Genomic DNA, 21596 nt, shown 5'->3' with positions numbered 1-21596 from the left:
ACTGAGTTCCTTTTAGTCAAGGCTGAAGAGTTGCTTAATAACCTGGAAATGGATTAATTCAAGTCTTCGCTCCCTTATTTGATGTTGATTACTCTTTTTGATGATGGTAATTATGTTTTTATCGTTTAAAGCCCTTTGAGTTGGCTTGTTGCTGACACGTGATACACAAATAAACTTGACTTGACTTCTTCTCTGATTAATATTCTGCTCCCCCGGCTGTTTGTTTAGACGGCCGTATCCTGGCGGGTCAGGTGGTGGATTGAACTCTGACCTGTCAGACGTCCAAAGCTTGGGATATTGTTTTTGAACCAAACTCCACTTTAAACATCTCCACAACTTTAAACCGGGCCGATCTCAATGATGCTGTTTGTTTAATAATGTTCTCTAACAAATTTCAGAACAGCTGCATTTATTTTATAATAACACAAATATTGTCTCTATTAACCCAATATTTGACTTCTGGAGGCATTTAGTTTCATGAGGTATCAGAATAAAGGGAACTGAATACTTATTTATTACACACTTTGTCTAAATTTTATTTGTAAAATATGTTTTTTTGAAAGTTTGTGGTTTAATGTGACAAAATGTGGAAAAAATCCAATTCCTATGTGCCAATAGTCTGTCTTTTAATGCTAAAGACTTTTTTTTTATTTAACCAGGCAAGTTGGTTGAGAAAAAACTATCATTTTCAACAACTATCTGTTCAAAAAAACATTAAAACAATATCACAATATCAATAATAATATCAACAATATCAATAAAACAAATACACATTTTCATGCTGACTAAACATACTATGTTGATTATAAGTCAACAATTTGTATAAATTACGTAACTTAATTAATTAACAGTTAATTATAAGTCAACACTTTGTACATTTGGTAAATTAAAAACTTGGATAATTCGGTTATATCTACATATTTATGTTGAAATATTCCATCTTTCTCTGTGTTTTTTGCTGTGATTGTGCAGAAATTTCCCCATTATGAGACAATAAAGGATCATTCCTTTATTCTATTCTATTCTCTCGTTTTCTATTGTCTTGTTTTTATTCTATTCTATTCGATTCTATTCTATTCTGTCCTGCTTTGTGAAATTTGGTTTTCCACCAGTAGACGTCGCTGTTTCTCTTTAAAAACATGTAAAATTTAATTATAATCAACATCTCATAAAGTGAACGTTCTCATTTGATGTTCATTGAATTAAAAAACTGGTGTAACCATATAAAAGCATAATAAAGTTATAAACCATAGATCACGTTGTTGTTTCTCTGCTGTTGCCTTTATTTTTCTTATTTCGATTTTTGCTCATGTTCTGGTCCCACCTCTTGGGTCCAATTATCTCAGGGGGCGGGGCATACTTCCAGGCGCTCACTTCTGATTGGCTGACGTGGCTGTCCCTCTCTGGCTCGTCCTGTATCCTCTTGTTGGACAACAGAGTCAACAGCAGAAGTCAGAAAGTCAAATTTGTGTAAGTGAGGAGGGGGGAGGACTCCAGACACAAACGTGGACTTACCCGCTGTCTCTGCGTCTCATCCCGCCACCCAGAACCGGGGAGTGAAAACAACGCTGGTTAGTAGTTTCTGCGGGGTCTAGCTGAAGTTTTTTTTTGCGGTTCTAAAGGAGGTTAATTGGACTTGCGGACTTGTTGGCTCCTCTCTCCGGTTGTTTGGCGCGCCGTTGCAGCGCAGCTCGTCTGCGCACCTGAATCCGCCACCATGACCTCAGCGCATCTCCGCTTCTGAAAAACTACCATGCTGGCCTCGGTAAGGGGCGACACCCCCTGCTGTGGCGACCCACGGTGAGTGCGCTCGTTCCCCGCCTGTGGAATGGCCGGAGTCCAGGTGTCTGCAGCAGCGGAGAGCCGATGTGGCCGCCCGCTGGAGCCTGCCGGGATCTGAGAGAGCGCACCAGACTGGGATGCGAGAAGAGAGAGCCTGAGCACAGAGGGACGAACTCCGGCTTGTTTTACCTGGACCTGGGCCGCCCGGAGCCATGGCCTCTCAGATGGTGTGCGGACTGATCTTTAGGCTGCTGCTGCCCATTTGTCTCGCAGCCGGTGAGTTTAACCTCTATTGCATCACCAGAGGTGGCTGGAGTACCCAAAAGTTGTACTCAATAGAGTTGGCACTGCTTTAACAATGCCATCTCTAAAAGCCCGTTACTCTGTTTGAGTAACGGGCTTTTACTCAAACAGAAGCCAAAACGTAGCCATCCAAAAAATACTCAATTAAGAGAAAAAAAACGGATTTGGTAAAAAGTCTACTCAAGTACTGAGTAACTGATCAAATAATCAATCATTTAATGTTTAAAATGTATCTCTAATGTGAAATTAAGAGCTATTTTAAGGATGAAAATCCTAATAATTCATATTAGTAACAGAAAATAACAAAATCAGTCAAAAGAAAATTTTCCAAATCAGTTTCTTTCAATAAAAAACTTATGAAACTTTAACAAAAACTGCAGGACTGTGTCTGAGTCTGGTGAGTTTTTGGTTAAAACATGTTTGTTCTTCATACAGTGGGAAGAAAATCCAGAAATGTTACTAAAGTAAGAGCAGAAATACTTCATAAGTTAATCAAGTATGTAATTGAATAAATGTAACTGGTTACTACCCAACTCTGAGTAAAAGTAAAAAGTAGCCATTCAAGAAATTACTCAAGAGTATCAATACTTAATTATAAAGTTACTCAAAGAAAAATAAAAAGTACGGCATAGTAAAAATACTACATGTAAAAGTAAACATTTTTCAAAAAAGTTACTTAAGTAAATGTAAGTAGTTACTACCCAACTCTGAATAAAAGTAAAAAGTATCTGTCCAAGAAATTAGTCGAGTAAGAGAAAAAAGGTATTTGGTAAAAAGGCAACTCGAGTACTGAGTATTTGATCAAATGAACAATCGTTTCATATTTAAAAAGTACATAATCAGATGGACCAAAATATTAATTGAAATGGAAATTTTGGTATACTAAAGATCAAACTGAAAGTAATTCATATAAACATCGTTGTAAAATAACAAAATCAACAAAATACTCTTTTTCCAAATATTTTTTTTTCATTTAAAACTTCTGAAACTTTAACCAAAACTAAAGCTGTGTGTCTGAGTCTGGTGAGGTTTTGGTTAAAACATTTTTGTTTTTCATTCAGTGGGTAGAAAATCCAGAAATGTTACTCAACTAAGAGTAGAGATACTTTATAATAAAGTCAATCAAGTCAAAGTAAAAAAGTACAGCGTAATAAAAATACTCCTAAGGTGAATGTAACAGAGTAAATGGTCCGATGTCATTAGAAATATGAATGGACTCAAGATGCTGCCACTACTTATATTGTGCTTTCATAGCAGCCGTGCTTTGTTATGAAAGTTATTCTAATGCATAAATATGGTCGACTGGTGGAAAAGCAGTGAAAATTTCATATGGGTGTCCAGACTAAGCTGCTAACAATTTCAGGGGCGGATGGCAAATAAATAAATAAATAAATAAATAAAAATTAAATATTGAAGACATGCATCTCTGTCTTCAAACAAGATGTAAAACCGAATAATTGAATACATAAATTTATGGAATTGAAATAGAAATATATTTAAAGACATTTATAAACAATGTTTTAATGTTAATTTATTTATTTTTTGTTTTTCTGTGACCTGAACATGGTTCTCTGTGGTGCCCAACATTTTTCCAGATGGGGCCATGGCCCCCTCATGCCCTCCTCCTGGAGACGCCACTGTGTAAAGCAGAAAAAAGTTTGGGAGTAAAAGAGAAATACTGCGGCTTTTCTAAGAAATTTGTGTGTTAAATCACTGGCTTCAAGTTTAAGTGAGTTGTTGCACTGAGTGCAACAGGATCTTCCTCTGAAACCAAATTCTCACTTAAAGTTGAAATAGAAAGTTTATTGGGCTGATGACGTCGCAGTTTGCAGCTTTTCCTAAATGTTGCATTTTTAAACAAAGCTGCCTTCACAGTAACGTATAATCTGTAGTCTATTTATTTTCAAACTTGTCTGGAATTTTTTATAGCAGATTTTTAGGCACTTTATTGTTTAAATCGCAACAATTTGTTGAAATTTGATCAGAAATTTTACAAGGCCACTGAAAATATATCCCTGGGCGGTTGGTCCCAGTAAAATGGCTCTGGCAATGCTGGTTATGAAACCTTTAAAGACTAAATAAACTGCTGTTAAACCAACAGCAGTTGGTATTTTACAGTTTTCTCACTCGGGTCAGAGAGTGGTTCAGTGTTTTGCTGTGGTCTTATGGGAGCCTCTGTGGGTTTTACCAATGAAAGTTTCAAGAAAATCATTAAAAATACATAAAGCTAACGTTAAAACAAGGCTCCTGGACCGAATCTGTTTATTTTGTACATCCAAATATTTTAAAGTAATTTATTTACTTTAATTACGATGTCACCAGGTGTCTGAACCCATCCAAGCACTGAACAGATTCTTAGGACAGATAAATGTGTGGATGTGCCAAAACTTTCTCCAGCTGAACAGAAACAAAACCAAAGTTATTATTTTAGAAGAGGAACGATCAAGAATAAGCAGCTTCAGTTATTACAGCTTGAAACTAGTGATCTGACCTGACCCTTCAGAGTCGCATAAAGACGGTTGCAAAGTCGGCCTTCTATCACCTGAAGAACATCTCCAGGATTAGAGGACTAATGTCTCAGCCAGATCTAGAGAAACTCATCCATGAGTTTATCTTCAGTTGCATCAATTACAGCAACAGTGTCTTCACAGGTCGGCCTAAGCTGATCCAGAACGCTGCTGCTGGTGTTCGGTAAACACAGTCCAGTGGGTTTTCCTTACAAAACGGGCTTCTCAGTTGCTGAGTACATGAAATATCACCAATTTGCTCATTAATTTAGCATCTCAGTTGCATCTGTTCTCGCTCTGTGAGGTTCTTTCAGTTTGACCTCAGGATGCTGGAGGGTCATCTCTCATAATCGCCCCCCGTCAAAACAGACTGCGCAGCCACAAAAACCAGCGGCTCTCGCATGCAGACGCTCACTTCAACCTTCACCTGGAAGAAAGAGAAAGAAAGAGAAACGTATCTGAGCGTAGATGGTTGCACAATCCTACAGAACTCAGCTAGAACCGCCTCATTTAAGGCTAAAATCTCACTATATTGTTTTGTCGCAATAGGTTTTGCACAAAATTAATGACGGCTGTCAGATGCTGCTGACTTATTCTGCTGTTCTAAAAGCCAAAGGGATTTCTGTAATTTGTCAAAGTGGTTTTGTTGGTTAGCTTCTCATTGCTGTTGTTGGTATTTAAGCAGCTGACAGTGTTTCTGTTATTAATTAACATTTACAAGACGCTGACAGTGTTTTCACTGCTGTTTCACATTCCCCTGGTTTACTGTACAGGAGTCTGCTTTATTATCTAATAAGTTTGTTACTGTTGCTGCTATTGAATCTTTCTGCCTGATTCACTCTTTTGCTATGCAGACGTGGACGATGATTCACTCTGGTCGCTTTTTTATTTTCCTGGGCTTGTAGTTGTTCAAACAAGGATTTAAAGTTTATACAGAGGCAACAAAATTGTTTCTAACGATGTGTAAAACTCCTGGAAGGTTGCCAGGTTTGTGCTTGTAAAAAGATGTAAAGACCTTAATCTTTTGTCTAAAAGTGAGCATGTGGTTAATAAATGAAAGGTGAAAAGACGTCTGTACAAAAATGTCTGGTAATGAATTTGGACGCTAAAAAGCTAAATAAAAACGGCTTAAACAGCCATTCAGAGGACCAGTTGGGCAATAAATCAGTAACGATATATATGGTGATAGTGATCAATATCATAGTTAATACATCTGGTCGAATATTCAATAATATCACTGAACTCCAATCCAGAACCGCACAGCACTCTGGGAGATGTAGGCAGAGGAAAAGCTTTAGCTGCTCAACCTTTCACGGCTAGCTAAGCAAGGTTGGTTACATCTACTGACTCGCTCACTCTTTGGTTACCTAGCAACCCTCTCACTCTTTGGTTACCTAGCAACTCCATGTAGAGTAACTGACACAGCAGCAGTTTAAAGTTTCTCCACTGTAGCTTAAAAATAAAAAACAAGAGCATGGAGTGAAAACTGAATCAAGGTCACATCACCAGTTTGGCAACATTTCAGATATTTAAAGCAAAATAAACCTAATCAATAATTATTGATATTGACTGATTAAAACCCTTATTTCGTTGCCCTGTTCAGAAGATGACCATGAAGTGTTCGGATGGGACTGAGGCGGACATGAAGGAAGGTTGATTTTGTTTGTTCAACCATTTCTCTGTTGATTTGACTAAATGTTTTTTGAACATTTATGAACATTATTAATTTTTGGCACCATTCTTAGCTGTGTGTTTTGGAGATTGAACAAGTTGTTTTGAGAAATGCACCAGAGCGACTGAGAAAAACTGAAAAGCAACCCTGATGCCTAACCCTAATTTTACCCCTAACTTAACCACAGCCTGCAATGATAAAACGTCAAATTATACATTTTCTTATCATAATGTGCCCAGTTGTGAACCGAAACCAGACTTGGACAGGTTTAAAATTCCCCATTAACCTCAAAGGGAAAGTAAATGTTGCTGTAACTCATATTCAGATGGCTGCTGGCAGGAAGGATCTCCAGTAGCAGTCTGTATTACAGCGGCTCTGTAGAAGCCTCTAGCTGAAAACAGTTTTGCTGTAAAGCCGTTTCATAAAGAGGATGCTCAGGATTGTCCATAATTCTCTTGATTTTGAATGACAGAAAATTCAAGAAATTGAATAGTGTCAATTTCTTGAACAGGAAAGATTTTCAGAAAGTCATGAAATTAGGACACATTTTTCAATTTTTAATGTTTGTTTAATAGATTTAATGTCTTCATATGCAATCACTTTTATCGTTGTTTCGGTGCAGCATTTCGGTGCAACGTGTTTTATATTAACTTTGATGTAAATAAATTTGACACTGACATTGCCATAGTAGTTAAAACTAGACTTGTCATGAAAACAAATTTTGCTGGACTATAAATTGCCCCCAAACTTTTTGCGATTAACAATAATATTGTTGTTTTGAGACCATTTTCAAGCAAAATAACACAAGTTCACTCTTTCAAATACCAATAAACTCTAAATTTATAAAGAACCTTTAACACTGAAACTGGAAGACATTTTAAATATTGAAAATAAAACAACCAAAATCAATAAATACAGTGGAAATAATAAGCAATTACTATTGAAACCATAAATTAAATGGATTATGATGACCTTCAGAATGGAAATGATCAATATTGCTTTCATTTATTAAGGGACTAATTGACTAATTGGTTATTGTGACAGGCTTGGCTATATCAGTGGTTCACAAATGGGCTTGAATTTAACGTTTTGAATGTTAAATCCGTGATTCTGCTACTGCAGTAAAAATAAATATTACACGTTTTCTGCGGGTGCCAAGCAGTTGGTACGATAGCTTTTGAGTAAACTTAAATGCAGTTTACTTACTGCTGTAATCCTGCGGTAGGCCACAAGTGAAGAATGATTAGCGCCGAACTGCCACTGAGGTTCCAGCGCGGTGTCTGTGCACCGCCGCCGGGGCACTTTTAAAGCTAACAGCATGCTTTCTATAGATAAGGCCCACTCAGTGGAACCGTAATGCATCGTTTGACAGGCTGACGTGCCCTTTATTTCCAAAAGCAATTGTGGGTCCATGCGTTGTCTCCATTAATTCGTGGAAAGTCGTTTTAACAGTATGAATTAATAATGCGGTTGTTAGGGAGAGAAGAATTGCCTTTCCCCTTTATCGTAAACATACCTTTAATATTTTATGTTTTTTTCTTCTTCAAAGTGCCAATGAGCTCTTGTCATGCTCTGCAGCTGTGAGCCGGCCACTGACAGGATGATGGAAATGTCATGAAAGAGCTAAAAGAGGAAGCGCTTCTTCCTAATCTGACGAAGCAGATTAAGATTGAAATGAAAGCTTTTGCAAACACCAAACCTTACCAATTATTTTTGGTGAAGTTTATAGTGCAAGTATCATGGTACACTTGAAATAAAACTAACTCGCAAGAAACTTTGTATAATCCAATAACCCCTTAATAATAATTAGAAAAAGTACTAGTTCTTATAACAAAACATTTTTCCCACATTATAAGTGAAATAATCGGCCAGTGGAACTGGTACTTTTTCATCAATATTAAGGAATTATTGGCTTAAAATTAGCCACTATACCTTCCTGAAAAGTTACTTGTAAGTTAGTTTTGTCTTATTTCAAGTTTACAGAGAAACCTGACTGAGGCTGCAACTGACGATTATTTTAGCAATCAATGTTTCAGTCAACTATCCTGACGATTAATCGATTTAATCGGATAAAAAATTGACACATCCTACAGATTTTTCATTTAATTACTCAAACCTTTTTATACATGATTAGAAATGCATCAAAACTTTTTTTCACAAAGAAAATAATCATTTTATTGCCTAAAATTCATTAACATAGCATTCCTTTTGCATGTTTGAAACAGGTTAAGGTAAATCTATGGCATTTGTGGAGTTTAGGGTAAAACAATGTTTTGGGCTACTTACTGCTCTGAATATGTTGTTGTTGGGGTTTTTTTTTAGCTTTTTTTGAGTCTGTAGCAGTTAATTGATTACTAAATTAGCGAACGATTATTTCAAAAACCGATTAATCACAATTAATCATTTAAGCTCTCAGCGAGACCAAAAATACTTTTTGTGTTTTTGCAGTGAACTATGTTGTAAAAATGATTTATTCTCCTTTCTGTGCTACATAAATAAACAAAAGAAAACTCCAGCAGCTGTTATGTGGCTTCAGACACCTTCATTACCGTCTCTGTATACGTTGATGTGTGCAGCGCATGTTGCAAACTGCTGCTTTTCAGCCGCTAGTGACTGAGCTGTCTGCTGACGTTACAGAGTCGGTGTTTCGTGTCGGCTGTCTGACAGCACCTCTATTGAAACTGCGCCGCTGTTGTGTACACAATCGCCTCGGCCAGCACACACACACACACTCTGACTCACAATTACAGTTTTCCTGATCAAACAGGCCGCTGTTTATGTGTTTACCGGCAGAGTTCGGGAGTGCAAAGCGTAATTGTGAGCGTTCGCTTTCCCAAACGTCTCATCTGAGGCTGGAACGTGTCTTCAAACGTTCAGGAGAAAACTCAACAAAACGGATATAGAGAATGCAGAAAGCAGTGATAGAGATGAAGTGGGATTCATTAAACAGGAGAAAAGGTGCTTGAGAAGAAGAAGTTTGTATTTTAGTCTTCTGAAGCGTCTTTAATTACAGCAGTCACACAGAATTAATTTAATCGTTATTGTTTTTCCAGCAAGGCACAGATTAGGTTTTCATCATGTGATATTTTATCGCTTACTATAAATTTTGAACTTTGTAAATAGTAGGGTTTTCCAAATTGTTTTTATTTTGATGTAATAAGCTGTATGGAAATGTCCGAGAAAGTCTGGAAAAGTCCAGAATTTGGTTCCAGTATTTTACAGGTCTGGATTATTGTGGAAAAACAAAAATAAGAATGTGAAAATATTTTATTATTTCCAACTTTATTCACATCTGTTTGACCTACTTTTCTTCTTTCTGTCCTTCCTTACCTCCTTGTGTGTCACCTTCATTTAGGGCTGAACAATATGGCTGAAAAACTTATTGCGTTTCATATTAGTTCCTAACAATAATTAGGTTATTGCCATAAGACTACTAAACTACCATTCATTTTTATTTTATTTTACATATTTGTATTGATGTTTTTTTATTAACACTTATTTATTTTCTTATTATTATTGGAGCCTTGCATTGAAATTTTTCTCAATAACGCACATTCAGTGTACAATTGAATGCCAATAAAGTAGGTCCAAATCAGTCGATATTGATCATTTTTGATTCGTTTTTTTATTTACATATGTGAAATACTGCCAAACAGTTTTCACTCCACGCCGTTGTTTTTTATTTTTTAAGAAGTTATGAGGCACAGTGGCTAAAACGTAAACTGCTGCTGCTGGCAGTTACTCAACAAGTCGTTGCTAGGCAACCGAAGAGTGAGTCGGTTAATTCCCCCAGAATGCAATGCGGGTCTGGATCAGAATTCTGTGAATATATGGATTAATATTCTATCATCTGTATTATTACTTTATATTGATCATCTTTCTGTTGTGATATATATTGATATTGATTTATTGTCCAGCCGTACCTTTATTACCTCCTTGATTCCTTTCTTCCTCCTTTCCCTTCCTGTCTTGTACTTGACTTATCCACCTCTCCTCCACATGCCTTTCTTTATTTACTTTCTTCTTTCCTTGTGTCCTACCTCCCTTTCTTATCTCATTCATTCCTTTCTTCCTCTTGTCATCTTTTTCTTTCTTGACACCAAATGTTAGATGTTTTTCTTCTTTTGTTTCTTTTTCTTCAGTCCTTTACTGCGTACATTACAAAAGAAATTCTGGTTTTGGATTGGGCCAAACTCTTTGAACTTAACTTTAAAGAAAGTCACTGTCAGATCTTATGTGCGGATGAAACATTTGGTGTGGAATGCTCTTTATTACTTGGAGATTCCTGCGTTATCCCCGTACCCAGTTTGCACTGGCACCGGGTTGCCTTATCTTCCAACCTTATGTTGTCTTTTTTCATGTATTTAGGCTTCTTCTCCTAACAACACTTGATCCCGACTCTAAATGCAACTCTACTTTGAATTTTTATGTGTTTAGGTTTTGTGTTTCAGTAAGAATAGCTTCAACTCCAGAGAACAAAATTCAGAATTGAATGGGAATTTTTTTTTTTTACTGTAATCTGATGTCTGAAAGAAACGATAGTTTATTTTCATACTCGGTGTAAAAATCCTCAGATGTTGAGTCATAGCGCGAACGGCCAAATGGTCAGGAAGGCTGCGGTCAAGTGTCTGCAAGGCCTTTAAATACAGCCCTACCATCAGAAACAATAAACAGACTGGGTGCAAACATCTCTAGATTTGTAACTATAAGCAGATGGGCAGCGATGACGTTGTGTTTAATATCACATTTATTAAAAACGTGCAGGGTGGAGGACAGAAGGCTGTTGGACAAAAGAAAAAAGTTTCTCACTCCCTCCTCCAGCATTCCAGCTAGAAAATCTCGACTTCCTGCCAGTAAAAAAGACACAAAAGGAATCTGATATACAATAATCATTAAGTGGTTTCTCTGTTTGGCATATCATGCCGTCTTGCGCAACTGAAACCAATCTCGGAGATAATCTGCAGATGTTTGCGACTTGCAAAAACATTGCACTCCTCCTCCTGCCATTTATCAAACTTTTGTTAGTTTTCCTTCGGCTTGTATCTGAGAGTGGAGAAAAGCAGGAGGTGCACTTACTTCGGCACCAAGGGAAAAGCCGGAGCCAAGTCAAATGTCAATGAATGGCTCCATTGACTGCGCAAAGATAAATAAAAGCACCATTTTCAGCGTTTAAGTGTAATTTTTCAGTAGTTCGGCTCGACTTCGACGATAACTCGTGCGGCCGACTTGGTTGTAAACTCCGAGCTTGTTGATATTACGGCAAAGACGAATTTCAGGAGGTCAGACTGACTGTCCACATGCTACACAAAGTCGCTGTGTGCTGCCTTCCTCACTGCCTGACCTAAAAAATGTTCAAAGGCTTGTCGCTGTTTATGCCAGATGTTCTGCTTGTTTTGAGGTTTAACCTGTAATTGAAACCATGACTTTGTGTCAGTGCGCAGCTTGAGTCATTCAGGGAGAAGAAAAAAACACTCTGTTTGTGGTGTGGTAGATTCTGCAAGTGTTAATTGACACTCAGTGAGGAGATGTGAGCTGTTTAACCGGTAAAAACCTGCAGTCAGCACTGATGGGAGCTGGACTCAGGAAATGAGGTGGATTGAGGATCAATACATCAATTAATGCGTTTTAGAAGCCATGTTTGCTCTAAGGTGTTTTAACTTTCATCACAGAGACTAAAAGACGTCCTTTATGCCTCTGTTTGTACAGTATAATGTGCAGGGGTCCTAATTTAATCCAGAGCCAACATGCAACATTTGCTTTCATGCATGATTTGTTTTTGTTTTAGAAGTCAGCGCAGCGTGGCGACACCGTAAACCATTTTATGTAGCTATTAATCGAATCGCTTGGAGAGGAAATAATCTTCTGGTATTGCCTCACTAAGCGTTTGATTCAAAAGTGGGATTTTATGGGAATTAATAAAAATTTTCAGGTATAAACTCGGAATTAAAAATGTTGCCCTGCAAAAACACAAAATCTTACCAAGTATTTTTGGTGTAGTTTCTAGTGCAAATATTTTAGTACACTTGAAATAAGACAAAACTAACTTAAAAGTAAAGATAAAGGAGCTTGTTTTAAGTCAGTAATTAATTAATATTGAAGTGAAAGGTGCTATTTCACTTGTAACAAAACAATTTTCCCATCTTATGAATGTAATCCTTAAGATTAAGTGACCTGTGTGTTTCAGAAAGTACATTTTTAATTCTGTGGAAGCAACCTCTACAGAAAGTCGCCTTTGAGTTGAAGAAAAAATAATCTGCACGATCCAGGAAAGGATCTGCATTGTAAAAACACAAAATCTTACCAAGTAATTTTGGTTTAGTTTCTAGTAGAAAGATCTTAGCACATTTAAAATAATGTACAAGTAGCTTTTCAGCAAGATATATGAGCCTGTTTTAAATAAATCATTTCTTCATATTGATGTAAAAGTACTAGATGGCAGATTATTTCGCTATAACAAGACATTTTCCCTTGCTATAAGTGAAATTATCTGCCAGTGGATCTAGTACCTTTTAAAATCAATGTTAAGTATTTATTAATCTAAAACAAGCTCCTATATCTTGCTGAAAAGCTACTTGCAAGTTAGTTTAGTCTTTTTCCAACTGTGCTAGGATTTTTCTACTAGAAACTAAACCAGAGTTACTTGGTAGGATTTTGTGTTTTTGCAGTGTAAATCTTGGACCTTGAGAGGTTTTCAGTTTGGTTGAGGAAAATGTAAGCATTTGATTAATTTTGACAAAAATAACCAGATTTCATTCAAGTACACTTGAGTATATCTAAGCTGTTTCTCAATCAGACGTGGCACTCTGCTTGCCACCTGAATGCTCTCAACTTGAGGGTAACTTTACTCCTAGCTGTAGAAAAAAAGAACAAAATAGTGAAGTAAAGGTACTTTTGCCCCACAAATTGATCTTTAAAAAACTGATATTGCAAAATGAATCCTTGGCCATTGCCTTGCTACACAATTTCGTTCGATTCTCATCTCCGCTCTCTGGGATTTCTCCCATTTACTTGGATCGCATCAGGTAGAATTTCAGTCGGCGAGTAGAAGGAGAAGTTGTGAATGGTGTCGTTGATTTTCTGCATCGTTTTGGAATCGTAGACTGCTGGTAGCTTTAGCAATAACAGCGGAGTAAGAGAAAACCTTAACGACTGGGTAAAATCCACGCCTCCATGAAGCAATTGCTTGTGTTTGCTTTGGAAATTAAACACCTGCACAAGTTGAGTTATGCAAACAAGTCTGCAATAAATCACATCATAGTTTCAGTTTATTTCTTAAGGATGACATTTGTTATGACCTCAAGCTACATAAATAAAAATAATTGACTTAAACTGGCTGCAGTGGGCAGACTCCACCTAGCTTACCTGACGTGTAGCTTTAATCGTCAGGGATTTATTTTCCTTCTGCAGAAATCTTGTGTTTCATTGGGAGGGGAACCAAAAAATCTTTCTTAGATCATCTCCTTGACCAATAAATATTTAAACCACATTTCCTTTTTCATCCAGTCGTCCCAAACATATGGCAGCTTCTTTTCAATCCACTTCAGCCCTGATTTTTTTCTGTGTAGGTGTTTTTTGTATTTCTGAACCTAAATCACATTTGTTTCAGTTTATTTCTTACATTTTGGCTCCTGTTTCTGCCCATTCATCGTTGTTGTGCCTTTTTATTATTATTTTCCTCAAACATTGCTCTGAGTGTTTTTATTCTAACACTTTGACGTCTTTCTTAGTCCGCCAGGATGCTTCCCGTTTTGTTTTGCTCCAAATTGTAGACTCAGCTGACTCGTTCTGCCACCCTTCATATTGATTGTAATAATCCTTTCCATCTCAGTGGCTCTGTTTCTGTCAAACTTATGGAAAGTTAATGCACATTAAAATCTGAAAACACTTTCTTATTATAGAAATACAAAGTGCAGGGTGATTTTATGTTTTGCCTCCACAAACTGATCAAACAAAGATGACGTGTAATTACTTAAAGAAATATAATTTCTTTTCCTTTTTTAGCCAATATCCAATTATTTTACAATCCAGAATGTTTAGCTGTTATATAATAGGTAATAAATTTATTTTGTTTTTCTGCTGCAAACTGTATTATGGATGAAATTACTTGCTAATTGAAATATCATCTTTTCTGATTTACCTTAGGGATAGTTTTATATTTGCAGCACTGTGTACCACTGTGCGAGTTAAAAAACCCAACAATTCCACTTTTTGAAAAATGTGTTGATAAAAAACAAAGTATTCATATTTTTTAATGGAAATGGGTAATTGGTTAAAATCTTTTGCTTTTCCGGGTACTCCTGCATACAAAACGCCTTGTTAAGCCTTAATTGGTGGTTTTTAATTCCTGTGTGTGTGTGTGTGTGTGTGTGTGTGTGTGTGTGTGTGTGTGTGTGTGTGTGTGTGTGTGTGTGTGTGTGTGTGTGTGTGTGTGTGTGTGTGTGTGTGTTCGTGGGTGTTTTGTCCTTTCACTGTTTTGACCTTTTACAACCCACTACCACATTGATCCGGTGTAGAAAATGAGTGAGCAAATAAATGTAAAACTGTAAAATCTGAGTTTGTTGAGAACTGAAGGTTGATTTTAAATTTAAAAGTTTTTATTAGCTTTTCAAGTTTTTGACCCTTTTTATTTGCAAATTTCTTCTTTTTCAAACATGTTTTGACATGTTCTCCTTCCATGACTCTTTGGTCACAAATGTTTGTTACATTGATATGCACAACAATTTATATCTAAGTTACAAATGTGTATTTTATTCCATTTAGTAAATATTAAACCTTTATCTTGACAATTTTGTTTTTCTCCTACAGAGTTTTACATTCAACCTCACAAATGTGTTAATTTTACCTAGGTGTTAAAATCATGATCACACCTGATCTGTGTTAACAGATATTCATATATCCATGAACCCAGTTAAATTTTCACTCAATTGTTCCTCATCCTGCCTGAAACTCAACCACACGCTCTTAAATTCACTCCTGCTATTAAATATTTGCCTTGTGGAAGCCATTTCATAAAATAACTCATGGTTACACATCTGTAAAACATAATCCTGTGCTTCTTTTGTTGATTTTTAAACTCATGAATGCAGTTTTTTCTCCTGCACAAACATAAATGCAAGGCTTTAGATGAGTTGCTGATTGTGGTTGGCTTGTTTTTGTTTTCCTTCTGGAAGAATAATCGGTCCAGATGGGGCCAAAGGCTCAGGCAATGACGGATCAAACAATAATTAGGTCAATTTGAGTCTTTTATTGATACCACAATTTCTTTTTTTATTGAAAACAAACAGCTGCCTCAGTTTTGCCAATCAGTTTTGTTGAGTTTTATATGATACATTTATTGCTTTTATTGGGCTGGGCTCTCTTGATATTTCCAACTCAAACCCTCATTTTGGATGTATGCTAAACGTTTCTACACACAAATACTTTTTTGAGTTGATCTAGTAATGTTCCAGTTTTTAAACTCTCCTGGTTTTAGCAACATGTTTTTATTCTTCCTGTTTTGACAGCATTTTGTGCTCCCAAATGCGTGCTGCATTCAGGTGCAACTGGGGCATTCGGCTGTCGAAACGCCAAAACAACAATAAAGTAATTCATAAGTTCTTTTTCACAAATATATGCAGTTTTATTTAAAATATCTAAACATTAACATTGACTGTTTCCATGTGGTTATATTGTTGTATAATCTATTTATGCCTGCTTAAACTTTAATTTACTGAAAAACATCCAACCAAATCTCAGTTCTTGCCACTTTATTATATTTTAGTACATATTTAGTAAATATGAAGTCAGAAATATTTAAATATGACAATGATACCATGTAAAATTACTATTCTGGAGAGATTTTTCTAAGCGTTTTCATAGTGGAAGGAAAAAATATGTAAAAGGGTAACTTTGTCAAATAGGGTGATTACGAAAAAATCTAAGATAATTTATTTGTTTTAGAAGAGGGGACAAGGCTTCAATACAGCACTGGAAAGTTCAAATAAAGTCAACAACAATAAAGACATAAAAGTAGTGCAAATATTGTTCAAAGAAGCACTTTTACAGAATGTTAATGTGCAAAAGAAAGAATATTGACTTCAAATATATCCGCACAAACATGCAGTATCTGTGCAGAGGAAAAACATGGACAGGGTTTGTTGTGTTGACGATAATTAAAATTTTGCTGGTTAATTGAATTGTGTCAGATTCCTTTAAATTAAAAATATTCATGTTATACAAACCAAATTTTTTAGAGATTAGAAAGGTGCAAATGCAGCTCCAGGAAATCTCCTGACATCCAGGAACTAATTAGAGACAATTTAGCTTCAACAGCAAACGAGGTCCTGAATTTTGTGGTTTCTTGTCATCTTTCTTGTGATGAGATGAATAGCCTTGTGTGTGTTTGGAGTGGTCCACTCAAAGGTCCTGTTGTTTTATTACCACAGCCAACTTTTCTTTATTCTGATCTAATTTTCTGCGTTTGTCTTGCTCTGTTCTGCAGCTTGCCTCTTCAGGTACAATGTCCTGTCCCTCGTCTACCTCATCTATCTCCTGCTTCTTCCGCTCTTCCCAGAGCCGACAAGCACAACAATGCAAGGTAAGATGTGCTTTTTATTTCTGCTTCAGGCCTTGAGGTTTTCACCGAGTTTATAAAGGTCACCTGTTACAGGTTAGGATGGATCTATTCAGCTTCTATGTATCACAAATCTGGAATAAACGTCAAGAAAACTGCAAAACGGCTCACTGGAACACTGATAAACATAATATGTGTTTTGGTGATTTTGATGATTGACAAAATATAATGTTTGTTACTGGTTTCTTAATTGATGACTGTATGATGTTTTTATTTTTGTGTTTTTGTGATATGAAGCTCTTTAAATTGCTGAAATGTGCTATACAAACAAACTTCACTTGACTTATGGTTGATACAAAACATTTTAGTTGCATTTTTTTTTTTTTTTGCACAAAATCATTCTTAGATAATGAGCTTTAAGTATGGTCAGTTCTTTCAGCTTTTTTGGGCCTTTTGTCACTTTAAATCCAAAGTAGCTGCTGCTCCGCTTTGGTTGCTAGGTGACGGGGGAGTTCCGCTGGGGTTGCTAGGTAACGGCGCAGCTCGTCTTGAATGAGATTGAACAATCTGGAGGTTTTTCAAATGGCTTATTTTCCCGACACCAAGAAACATGAACTTATTGCTAAAACCTAGATGACCCAGATGTGATGACTTTTAAAGCTTGGGTTGTTTTTAAGAAGCAGTTGATATCCAAAATGGAAGTATAAAAACATGCAAAATGTACATTTTGCATAGTAAGTCCCCTTTAAATGTTTAGCTTTGGTTTGAATGTTGTCCTCTGTAACACAAACCAGCCCTTTCCTGCAGGAGACGTGAATTTCCCTGTGATGAGGTTGGATTTGGCACACAGTTTAGCCCCGTGAAATGTAATATTGGTGAGTCCAGGCACGAGTCCATCTGTAATAACAAAAACGATCCGCTGTCAGGCAGATCTCAGATAAAACGCTTCGATTCGTCAGTTCAAGATCTGAAGTCTGCTTGATGAAAACGGACACTTCAGGCTCTCTCCTTCTTCTATTTAGTTTTATTTAGCAAATCCAATAAATGTGTACGTTTAAAGAGCACAATTAGTTAATTCAGTCCATGTGAAGGTTTGATCTTAAACTTTTTGCTCTTTAAGCTACATCAACCTTTCAGGGCTGTAGGTATTCATCGGCTGCAGAAGTATGAATCACAATGGACGTCTGCGGTTTTTGAGAAGTGACTGAGGTGACTGTTCTGCTCACGGATGATAAATGTGGGATTGCAGCCGCTGGCCCTCCACCGCGAAGTACTAAACAGCACACCTCCCAGACCTCCACAGCAATAACACGGGTTTCTGGAGGAGACCGCATGCAGTGTTTAATAATACATAAAACCATATTGGCGGAGGCGGAGGGAGCAGCATCCAGTCCCAGGTTCGTCTCCGCGTCTCCAGCTGAAATAACAGGCAGGAAGTAAAGGGAGGAAGAGAAATGAGAGAAAGTGGACCACTCACAACCTCATCAATAATTAAAGAGAAAAGGCTTCTAGTAAAGCTGGATGCTCACCTGTCTAATAGCTGTTGACTTCAAGAGTAGCTGAACATAAATATCAGTAGTCATATAGTCAGTTTATAGTAATTTTGTTTGTTTTTTTAGAAAAAAAAATCATTTTATTGTCCCACAGTTAGGGGAAATTAAGATGTAGCAGCAGCAAGAAATATAGGTTTACACAAAGATCAAAAACTGTTAAAAGTATATAAATACACACCCGCGCACACCCCACACACACCCCACACACACCCCTACACACACACACACCCCTATATATATATATATATATCTGTAAAAAATTAGCAGCCCACTGCACTGAACTCTATTGAAACCTGGTTATTCCACCAAATATTGTTTTCTGAACTCTACCTGAGTTAAAACATTAGTGTTGTTGTTTCTAAACAAATATGAACTTTTCTTTGCTTTATTTGAGGTCTGAAAGCTCTGCGTCTTTTCCGTTATTTTGACCATTTCTCATTTTTTGCAAATAAATACAAAATTTTTGCTTGGAATTTCAGAGATGATCCTAATCTTCCTAGAGCTTTATATATGTAAAGTGTAATCCCTCGTCTCCGCTCCAATAGGTTGACTTCACGACAGACACAATCAGGTTCACAGTATTTATTTTAACAAAAACAGGAAGTAAAGTTTGTGATTAACATCAGTTCAGCAGCTTCTGCCTCTATACATTAAATAAAATACAATAAATAACCCCAAACAAACTACAAAGCAATAACTCCCAGTGAGTAGTTAATAACAGTTTTAAAATTAAACATAGCAAAATTCCTCATGAAACATTGTATATAATTAAATTAGTCTAAAATATAATATTTGTAAAGAAAACACAGAGCTGATTCTAATACATACCTCAGTTACCAACGGCAACAGAGAAAAAGGGGGAGCAGCTGTCAGTTACCGGTTGCTATGGTAACCACCAACTGCCAAGAGCAGCGTAACCGAACTGAGAAAAAGTAAACAAATTTTGACAAACTTCACATCTATAATATTTTTAAAATGAAACTTTGTTGCATAAACAAGATTATGAATACTACTACTACAATACAGTAGTACTTTTTTAAGAGTTAATTTTTGGAATAATCTGGATTCTTCTACTTATTTGGACTTTAAAATCAAGTCAGTTCTACAACAGAATATCAGGGTAAGATTTTTTTTTATTAAGCTACAAGAATAAAGTCATAGGGCAGTAAAGTAATATTACCAGAATAAGGTGGTAATATTCTGAGAATTAAGTAGTAATTTCAAATTCAATTCAAAATTGCTTTATTGATCCCAAAGAGAAATTAAATAATTACATTTTTTTTTTATTCTCAATTATCCAAAAAACTATCTTTGCTTGATCGAAATGAAAAATTAAGATATTTACTCCTCACAACCCCTCTACAGAAATCCCACTACAAAAGAAAATCTGAACTGCCCCTTTAATGCCCTTTCGATTTGTTTTGCTTTTCAGACTAATTTTATTTAATGAGGTCTAAATCAGATCAAGAAATCCAAACCAAATAAACTGGTGTTTCTTTGTTTTCTTATAAAACTAAAATAGAAAAGCTTAACTTTTGACAGATTTAAATAAGGATGGATTTTGAGAACTAAAGCAGAGTTTTGTGAAAAGCCAAGCCACAAAGAAGTCGTCACTCAGAAAAAAACATTGTTGTAAAACTAATATAAATACTCTGCGGCTCACCTCATGTCATTCAATAAAAAACATCATATTTTGTTTTCTATTCAACGTGATTAGCCTGAGGAAGACTACATTGTCCTTTTGTGTGTATTTTTGTTAGATGTATTTATTGTCGAAGTGATCTACCTGCCTTGTCCAGATCACAAAAACAGCAGCAGTAAAACACCCAGAGCGTCGGAAAGCGTGACATACTGATCGGGTTCAGCTGGTCCGGACTTGTATCCCATCTGTCTCTGGCTCAGCTGTCTGTCATCAGGGACGGCCCGCAGGATGACAGACGGCGCTGAGGAAGGTACAACAAACAGGATCACAGTCGGGGAAACACTTCTGACTGGAAACGGCTGTGATGTCAGCCTTGCACAATAAACTCTGGATTTTAGCTAAATATTTGCTTTTGAAAACAATAATCTCTTGTTATAATCACCACAGATTAAAGGCTTTTTTGTTGCATTGAAGCTACACATGGCTTATTTGTGGCTTTTATTTCTGTGGGAATTATGGTTTTCTTTTCTGTCAAATCTCTATGGAGCTAAACTGACACCATAAAAGTGGGCTCAAAAATTTTTCAACTTGGATAAAACCATTAAAACTATTGTTAACACCCCCCCCAAAAAAGCTGAAAAATATTTATTTCTTCCGTTTCAAATTTCAACTATCATTCACAGCTTTGACAATATCCTAAAGCTACACGTTTCTTCTGTTTGCAGTGGACCTATCATGCAAAATTCACTTTTTACCTTGTTTTTATACTTCCTTTTCTACTGCTTCTGTAAACCGTGTTTAAAAAATGCTCATACATTTTTTTTGGCAATAAGTTCATGTATTTTGGTGTCTGGAAAATTAGCCATTTCAAGAACCTTCCAATTGTTAAGTCGCACTGTGCTGTCAGTCCATCAACCCCAGCCGAGGCCATCCCGTTACCTAGCAACCCAAGCGGAGCTCCAGCAAGTTTGTTCAACTGATTTTACCTCTGCATGTGATGTACAATGGCTGCTGGAAAAGACTAGTGTTTAGTTGTTGACTTAACTGTCCAGAAGTCACTTGCTACATTCTTGTTGGTTGTGCGGGAGGCACTACTAATGCTTTTAAAAGATGTACAATTGTATAACTGCGTATCTGTTTGCTGCCATTTTCACGTGAGAGTGTAAACGTTGAATTGGCGGGCGTGTCCAGCAGCAGCTTATTTGGATTTAAAGTGACAGAGACCCTAAAACAGCTCATTCTGAAAGGAGTTCAAAATAGGCAGAACTGAGCAGACTAAAATATCATTATCTAAGGATGATTTTATTCAAAAGATGTAATGAACATGTTTTGTAAAATTCATAGACCTAAACTGACCTGTTAATAGATCACCTTTGAACAAACTTTATGGCACCAATTTAGCTCCATAAATCCCACCAGAACAGAGAGAGGTCACAGGATCTCGCCCATAGGCAGCAATATTAGTTGAAATGTCAGGATTTGTAAATTCATATCTTCTAGTTTTTTTCCAAAACCAATTGTGGTTTTCCAGGAGTTGCTGTTTGTTCAGACATTTAAATCCTGTGTGATTTTCGCTTGTCTCTAC

General features: G+C 36.5%; 1 protein-coding gene across 2 annotated transcripts in view; it reads left to right on the top strand.

Moving 5' to 3' along the window:
- The first annotated feature begins 1618 nt into the window (after positions 1-1618).
- The window catches only part of piezo2 (piezo type mechanosensitive ion channel component 2), a 125879-nt gene continuing 105901 nt past the window's right edge, over positions 1619-21596 (top strand). For both annotated transcript variants that reach the window (XM_023335477.1, XM_023335478.1), the window contains exons 1-2: positions 1619-2058; positions 16745-16840. In XM_023335477.1, coding sequence (XP_023191245.1) covers positions 1995-2058; positions 16745-16840 — 160 coding nt within the window. In that variant the 5' untranslated portion in view covers positions 1619-1994. The remainder of the gene's footprint in view (positions 2059-16744; positions 16841-21596) is intronic.

The sequence above is a fragment of the Xiphophorus maculatus genome, chromosome 6, assembly GCF_002775205.1.
Source record: "Xiphophorus maculatus strain JP 163 A chromosome 6, X_maculatus-5.0-male, whole genome shotgun sequence".
Lineage (NCBI taxonomy): Eukaryota > Metazoa > Chordata > Actinopteri > Cyprinodontiformes > Poeciliidae > Xiphophorus > Xiphophorus maculatus.
Note: the sequence above shows the minus strand (reverse complement) of the source record. Positions and strands in the feature narration are given on the sequence as shown.